Source organism: Hemiscyllium ocellatum, chromosome 6 (genome assembly GCF_020745735.1).
Source record: "Hemiscyllium ocellatum isolate sHemOce1 chromosome 6, sHemOce1.pat.X.cur, whole genome shotgun sequence".
Lineage (NCBI taxonomy): Eukaryota > Metazoa > Chordata > Chondrichthyes > Orectolobiformes > Hemiscylliidae > Hemiscyllium > Hemiscyllium ocellatum.
Genome location: NC_083406.1, coordinates 102,808,474 through 102,827,096, shown reverse-complemented (window position 1 = coordinate 102,827,096; position 18,623 = coordinate 102,808,474). Strand labels below are relative to the sequence as shown.

The window sequence follows — 18,623 nt, the reverse complement described above, 5'->3', positions numbered from 1 at the left end:
ATTTTTCAGCATCCCTGTCACTGAGCCCTTAATCATTTCTCCTAAGACTGTTGCATTGTGATGTCTGTACATTAGATGCACTGAGACAAATTGCAAATCCTACTTTGTAGCAACACCCTGTGTTATAACAAGTATTGCTCTTGCTCACTCAGTGTTCAAAAGAAAAGGGGGAAAGAGTATAGGCCCCATATGTTCCCCTTGGGGTTACATGAAGGAGCCACAAGCTCAAGAGCTTTGGATATCTTGGAATATTCTGGACTGTATAAGGAGTTGAAGAGAGGCTTTTAGTAGGTAGAAAGGAAACAAATCAACAGAAGCCCTAAGTATGGAAAGTGCAGGGGAGAGCTTTATAGCAATTAGGAGAGCAAAGAGGGGGCTTGAAAAACTCTGGTGGGGAAAATTAAGGAGAATCACTAGATATTCTACAAGTGTATGGAGGGGAAGAGGATAACCAAAGGCCAAGAGGGAAAATTATAGGGGCTCTAATCCAAAATTTTAATTCCTCTCTGGCCACAGGAAGTGGTCCCACTTTTCAAGAAGGATGGTAGGGATAAACCAGGGAATTACAGTCCAGTGAGGCTCACTTCAGTGGTGGGGAAACTTTTGAAGAACAGAATTAATCTCTATTTGAAGTGGCAAGGTTTGATTGGGGTGGGCAGCATAAAAGGTCATGCCTAACAAACCTGATTGAATGTTTGTTTTGGTGATCAGGTGTATAGATAGGACAGCGCAGTTGATACAGTATTTTTGGATTTCAGCAAAACCTTATAATAAGGCCTCAGTTGGGAAACGGATGAAAAGGTTAAAAGCAATTAGGATTCATGGTTACTTGACATTGTAGATTCAAAATATCTTACTGGTAGGAGACAGGCTGGTAGTAGAAGGCTGTTTATGTGGCTGGAAGTCCGTGTCCAGTGACGTTCCACTGGGGTCAGTTCTAGGTCCCTCACCTCCTGATATGGAAGAGAATGTAGAGGTATGAAAAATAAATTTGTGGGTGATACAAAGATTTGCCAGGTATCTGGTAGTGTGGAAGAATATCTTGATTGACAGGAAAATATAGATGTGTTGGTTAGATGGGCAAATGGAACTTAACCCTCAAATATAAGGTGATACACTTCAGAAGATATAACAAGATACGGGATTACTCAATAAATGGCAGGTCACTAGGAAACTCAGTGGAACAGAGGGATCTTGAAGTGCTTGTCAACATATTTGGGACAGATTAATATGGCGGTTAAGAAAGCATATGCATATTTGCCTTGATCAGTCATTGGCATAGATTATAAGAGCAGGAAGGTTATGTTGAAGCTCTATGTAACTTTGGTTAGGCCACAGCTGTGTTCAGTTGTGGCCACCATACTAAAGGAAGGATGTGATTGCACTGAAGGAGCTGCAGAAGAGATTCACCACAATGCTGCCTAGAAGTGACTGCTTTAGCTATGAGGAGATGCTGAATAAGCTTGTGTCATTTTCTTCACAGTAGAGTAGGCTGAGGGGGGAGCTGATTGAAGTGTGTAAGATTATGGAGGACATGGACATGGATAGGAAGCAGCTTTTTCCCCTATTTGAAGGTTAATAACGAGAATTTTAATGAGAAGGACAGGAGTTTTGAGAAGATTTGTAGCTCCGGTTGAGGCTCAGCGAGCAAACCTACATCAAGAAGGACAGGAGGTTTAGAGAGGATTCAAGGAAATTATCTTTCAACAAGAGAGTGGTGAGAGTTTGAAATATACTGCCTAGGAGTGTAGATAAACTGGGAAACCTCACAACCTTTATAGGTATTTGGATGAGCACTTGAAAAGTTATAACATTCAAAGCTATGGGCCAATTGCTGGAGTGTGTTTATCATATAGATAGCCAACAGCCCCGAGGTACCAAACTCCAATCAAGTTTGAATTTGGTATTTTGACAATATTAAAACCAATGAAACGATCTGATGTTTTAGGATATAAAACTGGGAAAATGAATTGTTGTGCGAGAACTGCCAAAAGACCAACAGATGTAGGCTGCTAGTAAGAACTCTGAGAGACACTGTCTAGAGGAAAAAAAACACTGACAGAGAGTAAATCTACAAAGGAAGATACAAAGAGAAGATTCGACAGCTGGCTGGTTTTGAAATTTGAATTTTTCAGTAAATCTTAATTGGAGGTTTTATCAGACCAGTATTATAGAGGGGAAGGTAATAGATAAGTTTAGATAAACGAGTTGCAAATAGTTTAGTTAATATTTTCTTAGACTTTATAAAGTAAAGTTGTCAATTTTTATTTTAAATAGTTACTTTTGGGATAGTTCTTCACCTCTCGAATTTTCAGATTAAAGCATGGGGTAAATCTTTTCTGTGTTACTGGTTTAACTTAGCAAGGTAAAAACAATGACTGCAGATGCTGGAAACCAGATTTTGGATTAGTGGTGCTGGAAGAGCACAGCAGTTCAGGCAGCGTCCTAAATTAGCGAGGGTTAACCCAGTGTCGCTACATAAGTTTTATCATGAATTACTCAGAACCTAATACATTTAACTTTAGACATGGAAGAAAAAGTAAAATGTCCAAGTTTCTTTAAATTACCCTTCCTCCTCAGTGAAAAAATGTACCAGTTAAAATATATTTTTAAAAAAACAACAATTTCAACTGTAAATTGAGCAGGTATTTTTTTCCCCACTCTGAATTTTATCTATTCTTCTTGTTCTAGTTTCAGGGGCTCTGACAATCCAAAAGTACATGCCTCTTATGAACACTTATTTCCTTGAGACAATCTTGCTTAAATGACATCCTTAAAATTTGGTTGCAATATGATTCGTAATCAATATTTAACTGGAAAGTTACCTGATCAGTGAATTTGTTTTCTGAGTTGGGGGTTTATAGTTAAAACAGGCATCATGTGTGTTTGGAACATCAAGCAGTGACATGACAATAAGCTGATGCCTTGACGACAAGTGAGTGAGGCGGAACAGTTGTTACCGGGTGCGGGTGTCTACCCGGAGCTCTGAAGGAAGCTCAACCGTCTCTGTTGCCCTTTGAATTGTCGTCCGGGTCGGGTACACGGTGACCGCTGGAAATGGGGCTCCTGCCGGTCGAGGCGAAGGTCTTGCCGCCCCCGGGGATCGTCAACAGGAACAGCGTGTGGCTGGGGTTCATCGGCTGGACCACGGCGGTGCTGCAGAACGGCCTGTTGCGGCGGCCGCCGCTCAAAGCCGGTGAGTGAAGGTTAGGCAAAGCCCGAGGCTGTAGGCCCGAGTCCTTCAGAGACAGAGAGGGCGGACATAACAAAAACATCATTCTCGGCGAGAAGTCCCTCACGTTTTTGTGCATTTTTTTTTCATTCCTCATTGTCTGCGAAGGGAATGGAAGTGGGAGTTGGTTTGTTGTTGTCCACTTCAAAAATTAATCCTGCAATTCGCATCAGCATCTGCCACTTAATTCCGTCTGGCAATAACCTAAGCGATTATATGTGTCTTAACAGTTAGGTTTATATGGTTGTGAGGTATAACATCACTGGACAAATAATTCAGAGTCGTAGGCTAATCCTTTTTAGGGCATAGGTTCCATTCCCACCATTGCAACTGGTGGAATTTAAATACAATTTGTAAACCTAGACTATAAAGTGTTCCTGCCTCTGAACCAGGAAGTCTGCTGTAGAGGTGTGTAATAACATCTCTCAAAATACAATTTCAGTAATTACAACCATGACACTTAAACTGGGCATCCATGGGATTTGTGGGCTAAACTGTAGCCTACTGTACAAGGACTCTTTAAGTTGTAGTTTAATGAACAGTGAAGGAGATCATGCTAGGAGCACTATTAGGAATACCAAAACTTTGTGTCAATTTAGTGATGCTGCAGCACAAGTCTAAACAGCAGAAGCAGCATGCAATAGAGTTAAATGATTTCATAGATATCAAACATAATCAAAATGATGAAAGTTGTCATTGAGCGTGCAATCAAGTAGCACTGCTCTTGCTCAGCAGTTATCTACTCATTGACGATTGTCACTCTGCCTAGGCCATTCAGTTCTTGGCCTCAATACAGCCTAAGTCTAAACATACACATAAGGGCTGAATTCCAGAGGTGAGTGTGATATCAAGGCTGCATTTAATAATATTTACTAACACAAGTACTATCCACGTGACTGTGAATCACCACTACCAATATTCTGGGGATACTACTGGCCAGAAACTCAGCTGGATCTGCTATATAAATACTCTGACTACTAGATGTGATCAGATGGTGGGAAGTTTATGGTGAGTAAGATTCTTCCTGAATTTGCTTGTCCACCAAAGTGAAAGTGAAGCATGTGATGGAATACTCTCTTTTGCGTGGATGAGTGCAACTGCAATTACCTTCAAGAATTGACACCATTCAGCACAAAGCTTCCTGCTTGATTGATGCTCTATCAGCTATCAGTAATATCATTTCCCTTCATCATAGATGTGTTACAGCAGCATCTACAAGATGCATCTGCAGTAACACATGAAAGATCTCTGACAGCACCTTCCATATTCTCAAACTCAGTCATCTGGACTGTTCATCTGTTCAAGTAGAGCTATGTTAATAATGTGGAAAATTGCTAGGCATGTCCTGACCACAAAAAAGTAGGGCAAATCCAACCAAGCTAATTACCACTTTAACAATCTATTCTCCATCATCAACAAAGTGATGGAACGTGTCTTGGATAATGCCACCAAGAAGCAATTGGCAATAACCTCACTTGCATTTTTTTGGGATCAACGAGGGCCACTCAGCTCCTGACTTCATTGATATCTTGTTAGAAGCCACAGGTTTTGATCACCTAGATTAGCAAGGGCAGCATGGGAATATTGCCAGCTGTAAGTTCTCCTTCAAATCGCACACCACCTTGACTTGTATTTAGATTGCTGTTCCTTCAGTGTTAGGTGGAAATCCCAGAATTCCTTTCCTAATGACACCATGATGTATCTTTGCCACATAAAATGTTATGGTTCAAGAAGGCAGTTCACCATCACCTCCATGACAATTGGGATGGACAACAAACACTTGCCAAACTAATGATGTCCATGTCCCATGTAAGAATTTAAAAAAAAAAGTTTGAATGGTAAATTTTGATGAAACTTCTAATCATGAAGCTTGGCTAAACTCTCAACTAAACTTCAGATGTCATACTAAGGTTTGCATGGTGTGTCCATATCACTCTTCTGTGCCAATCTTCTATGAGTTGCTATATTTGGCAGAGCTGGACCACAGAATCTATTATTATGTAATAGGCTCCGGTCAGTTGGAGACCTGGTGTTGCTGCATTCAGCCTTTACTATTATTGAGTATTAGATGATGAGTGTATACTCTTTCTTTGCTTGCAGGTTTGCACCGGCAGCTTCTCTATGTCACTGTTGGATGGTTTCTTGGTTATTATGTCACCAAGATAGAAAATTATAAGACTGCTAAATTTGACCGCGAGATGATGGAATATATTCGGCAACACCCAGATGACTTTCCTGAAAAAGGTATGTAATTTGCTGAGTACAAATTAAAGAAAAAGAAAAAATGTATATAGTGTGTAAAAGGGTGTTTATTCTTTAGACAGGTGATGGACTAACCATCTCTCCAAAAGCATTCTGCAATCATACATTTATAATGAAAGGAAAAATAATTTTGATAGGAAACACCAGCAGATTAATTATTTTCAAAATAAGACAAGTCTGCTTTCTAAAACTGTTAACATATTTCCAGTATGGGTTACTAATGTTTCAGTAGTGAAGTTTATATAGTTAAGTTTTGGGGTTGCATTTTTATGAATGTAGAAACTAGGGTTAGAAGTTTGCCTCTTTGTCCTGTCCTATGATTCAATAAGAGCAGTTGATCAGTTAGAATTTCAAATTCCACATTCTCACCTACCCCTGATAACTTTGATTCCCTTGCCTAGCGAATATCAACCTACCTCTATTGCAGGGAGTTCCAAAAATCTCTCAATCCTCTGAGAAGCAAAGAACAGTTTTTTACTTACATTAAACGCGAAGGATCATGTGAACTTTGGCTGTAAAAACTGTTGATAATTAGTAAGAATCAAAGGGACCATTCTCTGTTGCTATGTTGACAGTGAAAAGGCTATAAGTCCCCTGAAACCCATAGATATGTTACCCTTAACAAGAATGTAAAATGCTATTCAGAAAGCAACACCTTTTGTTTCTAAGATGAAAAACAGTTGCATCAGAGATAACTAATTAAGCAGGACAAAGATGTTTCCTTAGTCAAATCATTAAGAATCAAGTTACAGAACTTCCTATAAATGTGGCAATGTCACAAAACGGTGGCAGTTGTATCTTTGGTCTTGTGTAGAGTACAGCTCTCTGAGAGTTAAGGTAGCAAAGACATAAATGTTACTAGGCTAGCAGAACAAGCAGAAAAAATAATAACTTTATTGTTCACTGTGGAATTCAGGTCAGTGCTCATGTTCAGTTTGGAGAGACACGTGAAGGAATAAGAGGCTGGAAGATTATCCCATCTTAGAGCTAGAGAAATAAATCTGTGGTGTTGAACAGAGAAATAGAGTTGGCCAGTGTCTGTAAAGCACCCGTGAGGCCAAAAGCTGTACAGGAGTTTTGGGAACAGACTGGGAGAAGGCAATCTAATATGCACAAGCTTGAGCTTCAAATTCCATAACTGTCAAGTGTTGAAGGAAACTAGGAGGATATTTATTCCTGTGTTCAAAATTGTGAATAATTTTGGCAGGGTAAACAAAGATATTCTGTTCAACTATTTGTATGTCAACTAGGGGATCACAATATCAAGATTGTCAGCAAGAGAGCTAGGAGTGAGATGAGAAGCAATATCTTTATTTGGAGAATAGATTCATAGAATCCCTACAGTGTTGAAGCAGGCTATTCAGCCTATCGAGTTGACACCCTCTGAAGAGCATCCCACCCAGACCCACACCCTTAACCTATCCCTGTAACCTGTCTTTCCCATGGCTAATCCACCTAGCCTGCACATCCAACGCTATGGGCAATTTAACATGGCCAGTCCACTTAACCTCCACATCTTTGGACTGTGGAAGGAAACCGGAGCACCTGAAGAAAACCCATGCTGACATGGGGAGAATGTGCGAACTCCATAAGGCTGGAATCGAACCTGGGTCCTGGTGCTGTGAGGCAGCAGTTCTAACTACTGAGCCACTATGCTAGGGCTTGGAATGCACTGACTGAGTGTGGTGGAGACTGATTTCATGAGGTTTCACAAGAAAGTGATTAATTTAGAGGGCTGCGGGGATAGGACTGGCGAATGGGACGCGCTGGGTACGTCTTTCAGGAGCTGGTACAGACGTAATAGGCCACTTAGTCTCCTTTGATCTGGAAAATTCTGATTCTTTCAGCAAAAGCTAATGGAAGGATGTGTCTTAATCTCTGTGCCATCGAAAATGTCTGAAACACTGTGGAGAAATAAAAATTAACTGGGCTTTTTTTTCACTTGTTCAAAGGAAGTGAGTGTTACTGGCTACTATCTCCCCTCACTAATTACTCAAGCACTCCCTTCTGGAAATGCTGGAGTCCTTGGGGTGTGGATACATTTGCAATGCTGTTTGGAAGAGAGTCTCAGGATTTTGACCCAGTGACAGTTAAGGAACAGCAATATAATTCAAAGTCAAGATGATGTCTGAGAAGGACAACTTGTTCCCTTGTATCTGTTGTCCATTTCCTCTAGGTGATAGGTTCGCAGGATTGGTTCCAAAAAGAGAATTGAATGAACCTTCATGATCTCATAATGTTTAAGGGTCCTTTTGAGCTGAATTAGGAAGTTAAGCAGGAGCTGAATTTAAACTCTATCTCTTCACTAGTTATTGGATTAAATTGGCAGTGCTTGCGTTTTTTAAAAGACAATTTATTCAATCTCTTTCTGTTTAAAAATATGAACCGTTATGTAGTTCGTTCAGTTAATCATTGGTTATTCAAATTTCTCTTGCCATGTTAACAATCTTTATAGAGATTGTAACATTGGGTGATGATCAGTAGCAAGGCTTATTTGTTGGTTGCAGTAAGTTGGATCAAGTTGGAAAATCTTGCTGAATTTTTCTCTCCAAATCTAAGAGAATGCAGGGGATATAGGATTTGATGGTTGGGCCAGCATTTTATTGCCTGTCCCTTTGTAGCCCTGATGGTAGACTGCTTTCTTGAACCACTGTAGTTCATTTGGTGTAGGTATCTCAATGCTGTTAGGGAGGGACTTCCAGCATTTTGACCTAGTGACACTGAAGGGATGGCAATATAGTTCCAAGTCGAGATGGTGTGGTGTTCCCATGCATGTGCTGTGCTTGACCTTCAAAGTGGTAGCGATCATGGGTTTTGAAGGTGCTAACGAAGGCATCTTGATAAATTTCTGCAGTGTATACAGTAAATGGTATACACTGCTGTATGCTGGTAGTATAGGGAGTGAATGTGTGTGGATGTGATGCCAATCAAGTGGGCTACTTTGTTTTGTATGATGTAGAGCTTACTTGACTGTCATTGGAGCTGCACTCATTCAGACAAGTGGAGAGGATTCCATCACGTTCCTGACCTGTGTCTTGTTGATGGTGGGCAGGGGTTTTATATGTCTTGTTTAATTCAGTTACTGTATTACTCCTAGAATGTTAATATGGAGGAATTCAGCAGCAGAAATGCTGTTGAATGTCAAGGAACGATAGTTAGGTTCCCTTCTTATGAGAGATTGCCATTGCTTGGCAGCTATATAGAATTAATTTTATTTGTCCCTTGTCAGCCGAAACCAGGTTTTGTTGTGGTTCTTTTTGCCGAGCTGGGAATTTGTGTTGCAGACGGTTCGTCCCCTGTCTAGGTGACATCCTCAGTGCTTGGGAGCCTTCTGTGAAGCGCTTCTGTGATGTTTCCTCCGGGATTTATAGTGATTTGTAGCTGCCGCTTCCAGTTGTCAGCTCCAGCTGTCCGCTGCAGTGGCCGGTATATTGGGTCTTTGAGACATGTCACTCATCCACAGATTCAATCAATAAGCACATCGACCTGGACCCAATATACCGACCACTGCAGCGGACAGCTGGAACTGACAACCGGAAGCGGCAGCTACAAATCACTATAAATCCCGGAGGAAACATCACAGAAGCGCTTCACAGGAGGCTCCCAAGCACTGAGGATGTCACCTAGACAGGGGACGAAATGTCTGCAACACAAATTCCCAGCTCAGCAAACAGAACCACAACAATGAGCACCTGAGCTACAAATCTCCCAAACGTTGAAACCAGATCTTGCGACATATGGACTTCTACAGTATCTGGGGAGTCACAAAACATGCTGAATGTTGTGCCATCATCAGGAAACAACCCCATTTCTGACATGATGACCTGAAGTAATATTGATAAAAGGAGCTGAAAATGCTCAGATCTAGGACATTACCCTGTGAAACTCTTGCATTGATGTCCTGGAGCTGAGATAATTAGCCTCCAATAACCATAAGGTTCTTCCCCTGTGATAAACTTCGAACTTGCTAAGAGTTTTCTCCCTGATTCCATACTCTAGTTTTGTTATGGCTGAATTTTGCTATATTAGCCCAATGCTGCCTTGAAGTCTCATCCCCCGCCTCCCCAGGGGTCCAGCTCCTTTGTTCACATTTGAACTAAAGCTGATGTGAGTTAGGAGCTTAATACTGACAGAGTAGAATTTGAGCATCAGTGGTTTCAGCTAAGTAAGTGCTAGTTGATAGCATTGTTGATAACACTTTCCATCACTTGACTGATGATCGAGAGTAGGTTGGTGGAGCACTAATTTACAGGTTGGACAGGGGCATTTATCCTCCGTGTTGGGTAGATACCAATGTTGCAGCTGTATTGGAACAGCTTGGTTAGGGATTGAAGCACATGGCAGAGACAAGACTTCACTGCTACTGCAGAAAATTAAGGCTCACAGCCTTTGAATCAACCAGTGGCTTCAGCTGTTTTGTGATATTACATGAGAGAATCAAATTGGCTAAAGATTGGAAACTGTGGTACAGGAAATCTGTAGAAGTAGTGGTGGATCATCCACTCACCATTTCTGGCTGAAGAATATTGAGAATGCTTTAGCCTTGCACTGATGTGCTTAGCTCCTTTATCGAGGGTGAGGATATTTGTGGAGCCGATTCCTCCAGGGAGTTGTTTAGATTAGATTTCCTGCAGATTAGATTCCCTACAGTGTGGAAACAGGCCCTTTGGTCCAACATGTCCACACCGACCCTCCGAAGAGCAACCCACCCAGACCCATTCCCATACACCTAACACTATGGACAATTTAGCATGGCCAGTTCACTTAACCTGCACATCTTTAGACTATGGGAGTAAACTGGAGCACCCGTAGGAAACCCACGCAGACACTGGGAGAATGTGCAAACTCCACACAGAAAGTTGCCCGAGGCGGGAATTGAACCCGGGTCCCTGGCGCTGTGAGGCAATAGACGATATAGACAATAGGTGCAGGAGTAGGCCATTTTGCCCTTCGAGCCTGCACCACCATTCAATATGATCATGGCTGATCATCCTTAATCAGTATCCTGTTCCTGCCTTATCTCCATAACCCTTAATTCCACAATCCTTGAGAGCTCTGTCCAACTCTTTCTTAAATGAATCCAGAGACTGGGCCTCCACTGCCCTCTGGAGCAGAGCATTCCACACAGCCACCACTCTCTGGGTGAAGAAGTTTCTTCTCATCTCTGTCCTAAATGGTCTACCCCATATTTTTAAGCTGTGTCCTCTGGTTCAGCACTCACCCATCAGCGGAAACATGTTTCCTGCCTCCAGAGTGTCCTTTAATAATCCTTTAATAATTTTATATGTCTCAATCAGATCCCTTCTGAGTCTTCTAAACTCAAGGGTATACAAGCCCAGTCGCTCCAGTCTTTCAGTGTAAGGTAATCCTGCCATTCCAGGAATTGACCTTGTGCTAACCACTGAGCCACTGTGCTGCCCTGTTTAATTATCCACTCCAGTTCTTTGCTGGATCTGCAGACTTAGATCTGACTCATTGTTTGTGGAATCACTTAGTTCTATCCATTATTTGTGATTTATGCCATTTGATGTGTAAGTAGTCCCATTTTGTAGCTTCATCAAGTTGACACCTCATTTGGTGCTGCACATGGCATACCTTCCGGTCCTGTTTGTTGAACCAGTCTTGATCCCCTGGCTTGATGGTAACTGTAGAGTGGGGATATGCCAAGCTGTGAGATTGCACATTTGTGCTTAACTACAATTCCTCTGCTGCTGATGTCCCAAAGTGCCTCATGGCTGCCCAGCCTTGAGTTGCTTGGTTTATTTAAAATATATCTGAGTTAGCAGTCCAGAAATGCCACAGAACACAGTGGAGAGTACTCTCTATACCATTTAGCATGTTGATAGTGCAGCACAACACGATGGGATCCTTTATGTGGAGACGGCTCTTCATCTTCACAAGGTCTGTGCAGTTGTCACTTCTACAGATACTGTCATGGACAGCTGTTTCTGCAACCAGCCTGTTGGTGAGGATACGGTCAAGTATTTTCTATCTTGTTTGGTTCATTCACCATGGGTGATTGACATCCCCAACCAGAGCATATTCTGGGCACTTGCTACCCTTGTTGCTTTTGTTCAACATGGAGGAGAATTGATGTATCAGCTGGGGAAGGGTTCAAGAAGGAGTAATCAGCAAACGGTTTCCTTGCTCCTGTTTGACCAGATGCAATGACCGTATGCCACTGAGCTGTTGCTGGGTCTTTTGGACAGGACATAGCTAGGAATGGTGATGGTTATATTTGGGATGTTTTCAGTAACCTGAGTGCCAAGGTATTCCTTGACTAATCTGAGAGTCCGCTTTTCCACTTTTGGCACAAGTGTGTGTATCTCTTCCAAATTATGCCATTTGTATTATACCACCTGGTGGGGTTGTTGTAGCACAGTGGTAGTATCCCTGCCTCTGAGCCAGGAAACCTGGGTGGAAGTCTTACCTGTACCAGACATAATAACATGTCTGAACAGGTTGATTAGAAAGCATCAATACTGGCTGGTGTCTTACTGAGCTGAATGGCCCAGCTACACTCATACCCACATTGCTTTTAAATTTACATCTGACATCACATCTCAGTAGAAATCTGTGCTTAAGTAAAAAGAAAGAGCAGACATATCACTTTAAAATAGAAAACAAAATTGAGCCCAAAATTTCCTTTTAAATTAGAGCCATAGAAACGTCACAACACTGTAGTGGGAATGTCATTACGAGGAGGATGAGTGCCCCTTGTTGTTATAGTTAGACAGTCCAGCAGGTGGCTCCACTGACTTTCTATCTCCAGAGCTAAATTTTGCAAAGGTTGGAAATTAAAAACATTTATTTTCTGGTGTTAAACAATATGCCATGGCAAGAAAGCAATGAATAATATTTTGAGTAATATGTGGCTACAATACCTGGTGAAATGCTTTCAATGTTAATATACATATGAAGCTAATCATTTTTTTCTTGAAGTGCTACTCAAGGCCCCTTTAGTTGTTCAGCCAAGCCATTTCAAAATAAAGTGTATTTTTGGAATATGGTGCATTAATGTTTTTTTCCCTGTGAAAATTTTGAAGTTCTTAAGTGAAGCATTATGGGCATAATTTCCAAAGTCTTTGGAAATCAATGGTATTGAGTAAATGGCACCTTTTACAGAATTCCTTAAATCACCCTGGCATTGCATTTAACTACAGTTATAATTAGGAAGTGAGGTAGTTTAATATTGATAATATTGTAATAGCTTCATTGAATAGTTTGCTCTAATCTTAATACAACATTATTAAGAATCATTTGCACTTGTTGGGGACAGTAGACATAGGAACAAAAGTAGGCCATTCAGTCTATCAAGTCTGCCCCACCATTCAATGAGATCATGGTTGATCTGATAATCTTCAAATTTACTTTTGTGCCTTTTTCCCATAACACTCGATTTGCTTCCTGATTAAAAACATATCTCTGCTTTGAACATGTCTAACAAACTAGCCTGAACACCTCTCTGTGTGAGATAGAATTGCACAGGTTCACTACTCTGAGAAAAGAAATTCCTCCTCATCTCCATCTTAAATGGATTACCCCTTATTCTGAGTTTATGCCCTTTGCTCCTTGACTGTCCCCCAAGTGAAAACAACCTTTCTACATCTAATTTGTCAAAACACCTAAGAATCTTGATTGCTTTAATAAGGTCTGCTGTCATCCTTGGAAGATAGGAACAGGATTAGGCCATTTAGCCCCTCAAGCTGGTCCTACCATTCAGTGCGATCACTGCTGATCTGTGGCTTAACTCCATATACCTGCCTTTAGCCCGTATCCCTTAATACATGTGCTCAACAAAAAATTCAGTTTTACAATTAACAACTGAATAACATGACATTTAGTAATGGGTTGCCACCCTGAAGATGCCTCCGTATCCCAACTCTCTGTCAACTATTATTCCTAAACCCCACTGAATGCAGGCCCAAACGACTCAATCTTTTCTCGTAGGACAGTCTGTCTGTACCCAGGATCCAGCTAATGAATCTCCTCTGGACTGCCTCCAATACCAGTTTATCTTATCTTGAATAAACCTTCGATAAAGGGGCCAAAACCTGTGTTCCAGTTGTCAGACTAGTGTCTTGTATAGTTTTAGCAGGACTTTCATATTTTATTTTCCATTTCTTTTGAAATAAATACCACCGTTTTATTTGCCTTCGCAGTACCCATGGAATCTGTATGCTAGCTTTATGCACAAGCGCTCTCAAATCTCCTTGTGTTGTAGCTTTATATAATCTTTCCCCGTTTAAGTAATATTCAGCTCCTTCATTCTTCCTGCCAAAATGTATAACCTCCCATTTTCCCACTTTATATTCCATCTGTCAAGTTTTTGCACACTTACTTAACTTGTCTATATCTCTCTGTTAACCACTTGCCTTCAATCAATTCTGGTCATCTGTAAACTGGGCAAACTTTCCACACATGTGTTTTTTAATATATATAACGTAAACAATTACCTCTGTGCCACTCCACTAGTTACAAATTTGCCATCCTGAAAATGCCCACTTATCCTAACTCTGTCACCTATTACTTAACCAGTCCTCAATGCAAATATATTATCTCCAACACTATAAGTTCTAATCTTACGAAGTAACCTAATACGTGGTATTTTATCAAATGCCTTATGAAAAGCCAAATATATTGTATCCACTGCTTTTCTTTTACTTATCCTACAGGTTTACTAGAAATCTTTGAGGATTTAACATATCAGGCATGACTTCCCCTTCCTGCAGTCAAGCTGACTCTGGTTAATCATATTAGATATTTCTAAATGCTCTGCATTTAAATCCTTTTTCCCAATTGCAGACATTAGTGACTTGGCTTTGGTTACCTTTTTTTTGTATCACTCTCTTTTTAAATACAGATGTTATGTTGGCATATATCCAATCCTCAATGTCTTTTCTAGAATCTAAGGGTTCTTGGATGGTTACTACCTGTGGAACCATTACTTCTATAGCTGCTATTTTGAATATTCCAGATGTGTTCCATTAGCTCTGAGTGGGTTAGCTCAGTTGGCTAGATGACCTGAATGTGATGCAAGATGGCTTCACACCTTGTTCTAGCTGCAGCGATTCATGGAGGCTTACCTTTCCTCACACTTACCCAGTGATGTTTTCTAAGTTGTCTGTGGCCAGTTGTCCTTCTCTATAATGGAGAGAAATGTTTATGGTCCTTTACGGACAATAGCAAATTACCTTGTTTAGTTTAGACTAGTAACTTCCACTGAGACATCCACACCAAGAACTGCAACCTTGAAATTGTTAGTTACTATTAAATATTTTCAATATGATTGATAGTTGTTTTTGTTTTTTTTTCAGAAAAAAGGACTTTCGCAGAGATTCTGGAGAATTTTCATCCAATTCGTTAAATTACTCAGCAGTAATTAGTTGCCTATGTTGGGTAATTACTATAACTCTCAGCACTGTCTGTCATCTATGTATAAAAATATGCTGTGTGCTGATGGTCTTTCTCATTGTAAATTACTTTATAATAAATTATATGAAATGACTGTCCTGTTTTGTTTAATCCTGATTAAAGGATAGCACATTTTAATGCAATCAGGACTAGTTTTATTCACAAAGATGGTTATTGATCTCTGATCCTTTTGTGCAATGTGGTAATTTTGAGGCAGACAGTAAATAGATTATCGCAATGCAGTTTAAATAACCTTTGAGAAATTTTGGCTGGAAATGATAGAAATTTTGGCTGGCACTCCATCAATCTATTGTACCTTTAATATAGTCTATTCCTGCTTAACATTTTTAATATCTACTGTCCTATTTTTATTAAGTGCTATATAAATGTTTATGGAAATTTGACACCGAACCACATGGAAATATTGGACTAGGTTCCTTACAGTGTGGAAACAGGCTCTTCGACCCAACCAGTCCACACCGACCCTCCGAAGAGTAACCCACCTAGACCCATTTCCCTCTAACTAATCAACCTAGCACTATGGGCAAATTGGCATGGCCAATTCACCAGACCTGCTCATCTTTGGACTTTGGGAGGAAAACAGAGCACTCAGAGGGGACCCACTCAGACATGGGGAGAATGTGCAAACCCCACACAGACTGTCGCCCAAGTCTGGAACTGAACCTGGGGCCCTGGTACTGTGAGGCAGCAGTGCTAACCACTGAGCCACCATGCTGCCCCATATTGATGTATATGAATAAAAGTTTTCATCAGAAGATTTGTTTTAAGGAGTGAGTTAAAGGAATGTACAGCTTTGACCCCTGATCATATCAAATTTTAAGCAAATATTTTGAGGGTTGCAGATTTTGTTCCTCTAGCTGCAATGCCAACTTCAGTTATAGAGAGTCCTCCAGGCCAGAATAATTAAATTAATAAAAAGGCTTCTCTGCTTTGTCAACTACTTAATGTTTGAGCTATAACGAATATCTTTATTCACGTACAAATTTATAGATTAGGAGCAGAAGTAGGCCATTTGACTGCTGACTTTATAGAAGGTAAGATTCCTGAATATTGTAGTCATTCAATGGCACTGAGTTTAGATTAGATTAGATTACTTACAGTGTGGAAACAGGCCCTTCGGCCCAACAAGTCCACACCGACCCGCCGAAGCGCAACCCACCCATACCCCTACATTTACCCCTTACCTAACACTACGGGCAATTTAGCATGGCCAATTCACCTGACCCGCACATCTTTGGGCTGTGGTAGGAAACCGGAGCACCCGGAGGAAACCCACGCAGACACGGGGAGAACGTGCAAACTCCACACAGTCAGTCGCCGGAGTCGGGAATTGAACCCGGGTCTCAGGCGCTGTGAGGCAGCAGTGCTAACCACTGTGCCACCGTGCCGAGCACTAAGGGTCAATGAAAATGTAAAATTAAAGTGCATGGGTTTGGGGCTAGTTTACAGACATGGATAGAGTGGCAGCCAGTGACTTATAGGCTACCATTGGGATCAGTACTTATACATAATTCTGTCATTTAAATATATGTTGTGAACTAAATGTAATATCTCCACATTTTGTACATGACACAGAGCTGGATAGGAGGGTGAATTTTGGGGATGCAGTGATGCAGCAGTGCGTACTAATCTACAAGATGCACTGCAGAAATTCATCAAAGATCCTTAGCACCTTCCAAACTCATGGCTACCACCACCTAGAAGGACAAGGGCAGCAAATACATGGGAATACCACAAACTGCAAGTTCCCCTCCAAGCCACTCACTATCCTGACTTGGAGATACATCGCGGTTTCTTCATCCCTGAATTCCCTTCCTAAGGCCATTGTGGATCAACTTACAGCACATGGACTGCAGCAGTTCAAGAAGGCAGCTCACCAGCACCTTCTCAAGGGCCACTGGAGACAGGCAATAAAAGTGTTGGCCAGCCATGGATGCCCACATTCACAAGTGGGGGAGAAAAATATTGTCAGGTTGACTGAAGGTGCAGTATAATGTAGTTAAATGTGAGATTGTTCGCTTTGGTGGCAAAAACAAAAAGGCAGATTTTCTGAATAGTGATAGATTGGGAAAGGAGGAGGTGTAATGTGACCTGGGTGTCCTTGTACACCAGTTGCTGAAGGTAAGTATGCACATGTTGCAGGTGGTAAAGAAGGCAAAAAGAGTTTACTGGCCTTTTTATAGTAAGAGAATTCAAGTACAGGAATGAGGAGGTCTTGCTACTATTGTACAGTACCTTGGTGAGACCATACATGGAGTATTGTGTGTAGTTTTGATCTGGCACAGGATGTTCTGACTATGGAGGGAGTATAACGAAGGTTTACCAGACTGATTCCTGGGAAGGCAGAACTAACACAAATCAATTTAAAATTATATTCACTGGAGTTTAGAAGAATGAGGGAATTACTTCATAGAAAACTGTATAAAATTCCAAGACTAGACAGGGCAAAAGCAGGAAGGATGTTCCTGATGACCAGGGAACCCAGAACCAGTGGTCGAGATCTAAGCATATGGGGCAGGCCACCTAGAACTGAGATGAGGATCAAGGTCCTCACTAGTGAGTGGTGAGTCTGGAATTCTCTGCCACAGAAAGCATTTGAGACAAAAACATTGAATGTTTTCAAAAAGGGGATAGATATAATTCATAAGGCCAAGGGTCTGGAGAGAATGTGGAGATAAGGCTATAGAGTTGCATGATCAACCATGATCATATTATATAGTGAGCAAACTCCAAAGGGCTCAATGGCCAACTCCTATTTTTTGATTTCCAAATGGTGTAGGCTGAATTTGGGTATATTCCCCATTGCTTGGTTTTCAATCTGAGCTCAGTTGAATAGGACGGTGCAGAGTAAAAGCTATGATTATTTCCCAAAAAGGAAATGAAAACCAGATAAGTTAAAACTCCTACTTCCAAGCAACAGAAGGGAGTCAAAACACGGCTCCACTTCCTTGTTGTCTAATTTACAATGTTGATACCTACAATCCGAGTCCTAGCAACAGAGAGAATCTATTCAGCGCATCAACTCCATGTTAGTTCTCTCGAAAAATAAAACCAGCACCACACTCTCACTAATCCCAGAACCCTGCACGTTTATTTCACTTGAGTTTTCTTTTGAAATCATTTACCAATTCCACTTCCATCCAACCATTATCACTACGTTTGCATAATGTATTGCATTGGTGTCCCAAAGGGAAGCCTCAAACAGAATTTCACTTCTATTAATATTTTATCTTGCTACTGATCACAACTCCTACAAATGATTCTATTAATAGTGCGCTCCAGGTGGATAGATTTCCAGGTTTGATATTTCTAAATAAGCATCTGTTATGCCTTTCTCCCATGTTGCAAAATTACAGGATATGTGCCTACAATCACCTTGTCATGAAAATATCTGCAAATGAGTGTGCTTGTGATTGCCAGTTGTACTTTATCAATTGCATGAATTCACACTGGGATGCCAATTTGGAAAAGTAACTTTGTTACACCAATATGGGTAGTTTTTACATAGTGCAATGGTTGTGTAAGGAACCTAGTCTAATATTTCCATGCGTTTCGGTGTCAAATTTCCATAAACCTTTATATAGCACTTAATAAAAATGGGACAGTAGATATTATAAATTTTGAAAAATCCAGCTTTAGAAACAGCACTTAGTGTTTGTGATGTTAAAAGTTCACAGTTTCGAAACTATGCCCT

The 18,623-nt window shown here is 40.8% G+C and overlaps 1 protein-coding gene across 1 annotated transcript; it reads left to right on the top strand.

Annotated features, from left to right (window-relative positions):
* The first annotated feature begins 2,951 nt into the window (after window positions 1–2,951).
* Window positions 2,952–15,002, top strand: ndufc2 (NADH:ubiquinone oxidoreductase subunit C2). Its single transcript, XM_060826822.1, has 3 exons — window positions 2,952–3,196; window positions 5,333–5,476; window positions 14,812–15,002. The coding sequence occupies exons 1-3, from the start codon at window positions 3,058–3,060 to the stop codon at window positions 14,859–14,861; spliced, it is 333 nt and encodes a 110-aa protein (XP_060682805.1). The 5' UTR covers window positions 2,952–3,057; the 3' UTR covers window positions 14,862–15,002.
* Window positions 15,003–18,623: the final 3,621 nt, after the last annotated feature.

Coding starts and splice junctions, on each gene's coding strand:
- ndufc2 (XM_060826822.1), top strand. CDS start 3,058: ATGGGGCTCCTGCCGGTCGAGGCGAAGGTCTTGCCGCCCCCGGGGATC. Junction 3,197..5,332: donor GCGGCCGCCGCTCAAAGCCG/GTGAGTGAAGGT, acceptor CTTTGCTTGCAG/GTTTGCACCGGCAGCTTCTC. Junction 5,477..14,811: donor AGATGACTTTCCTGAAAAAG/GTATGTAATTTG, acceptor TTTTTTTTTCAG/AAAAAAGGACTTTCGCAGAG.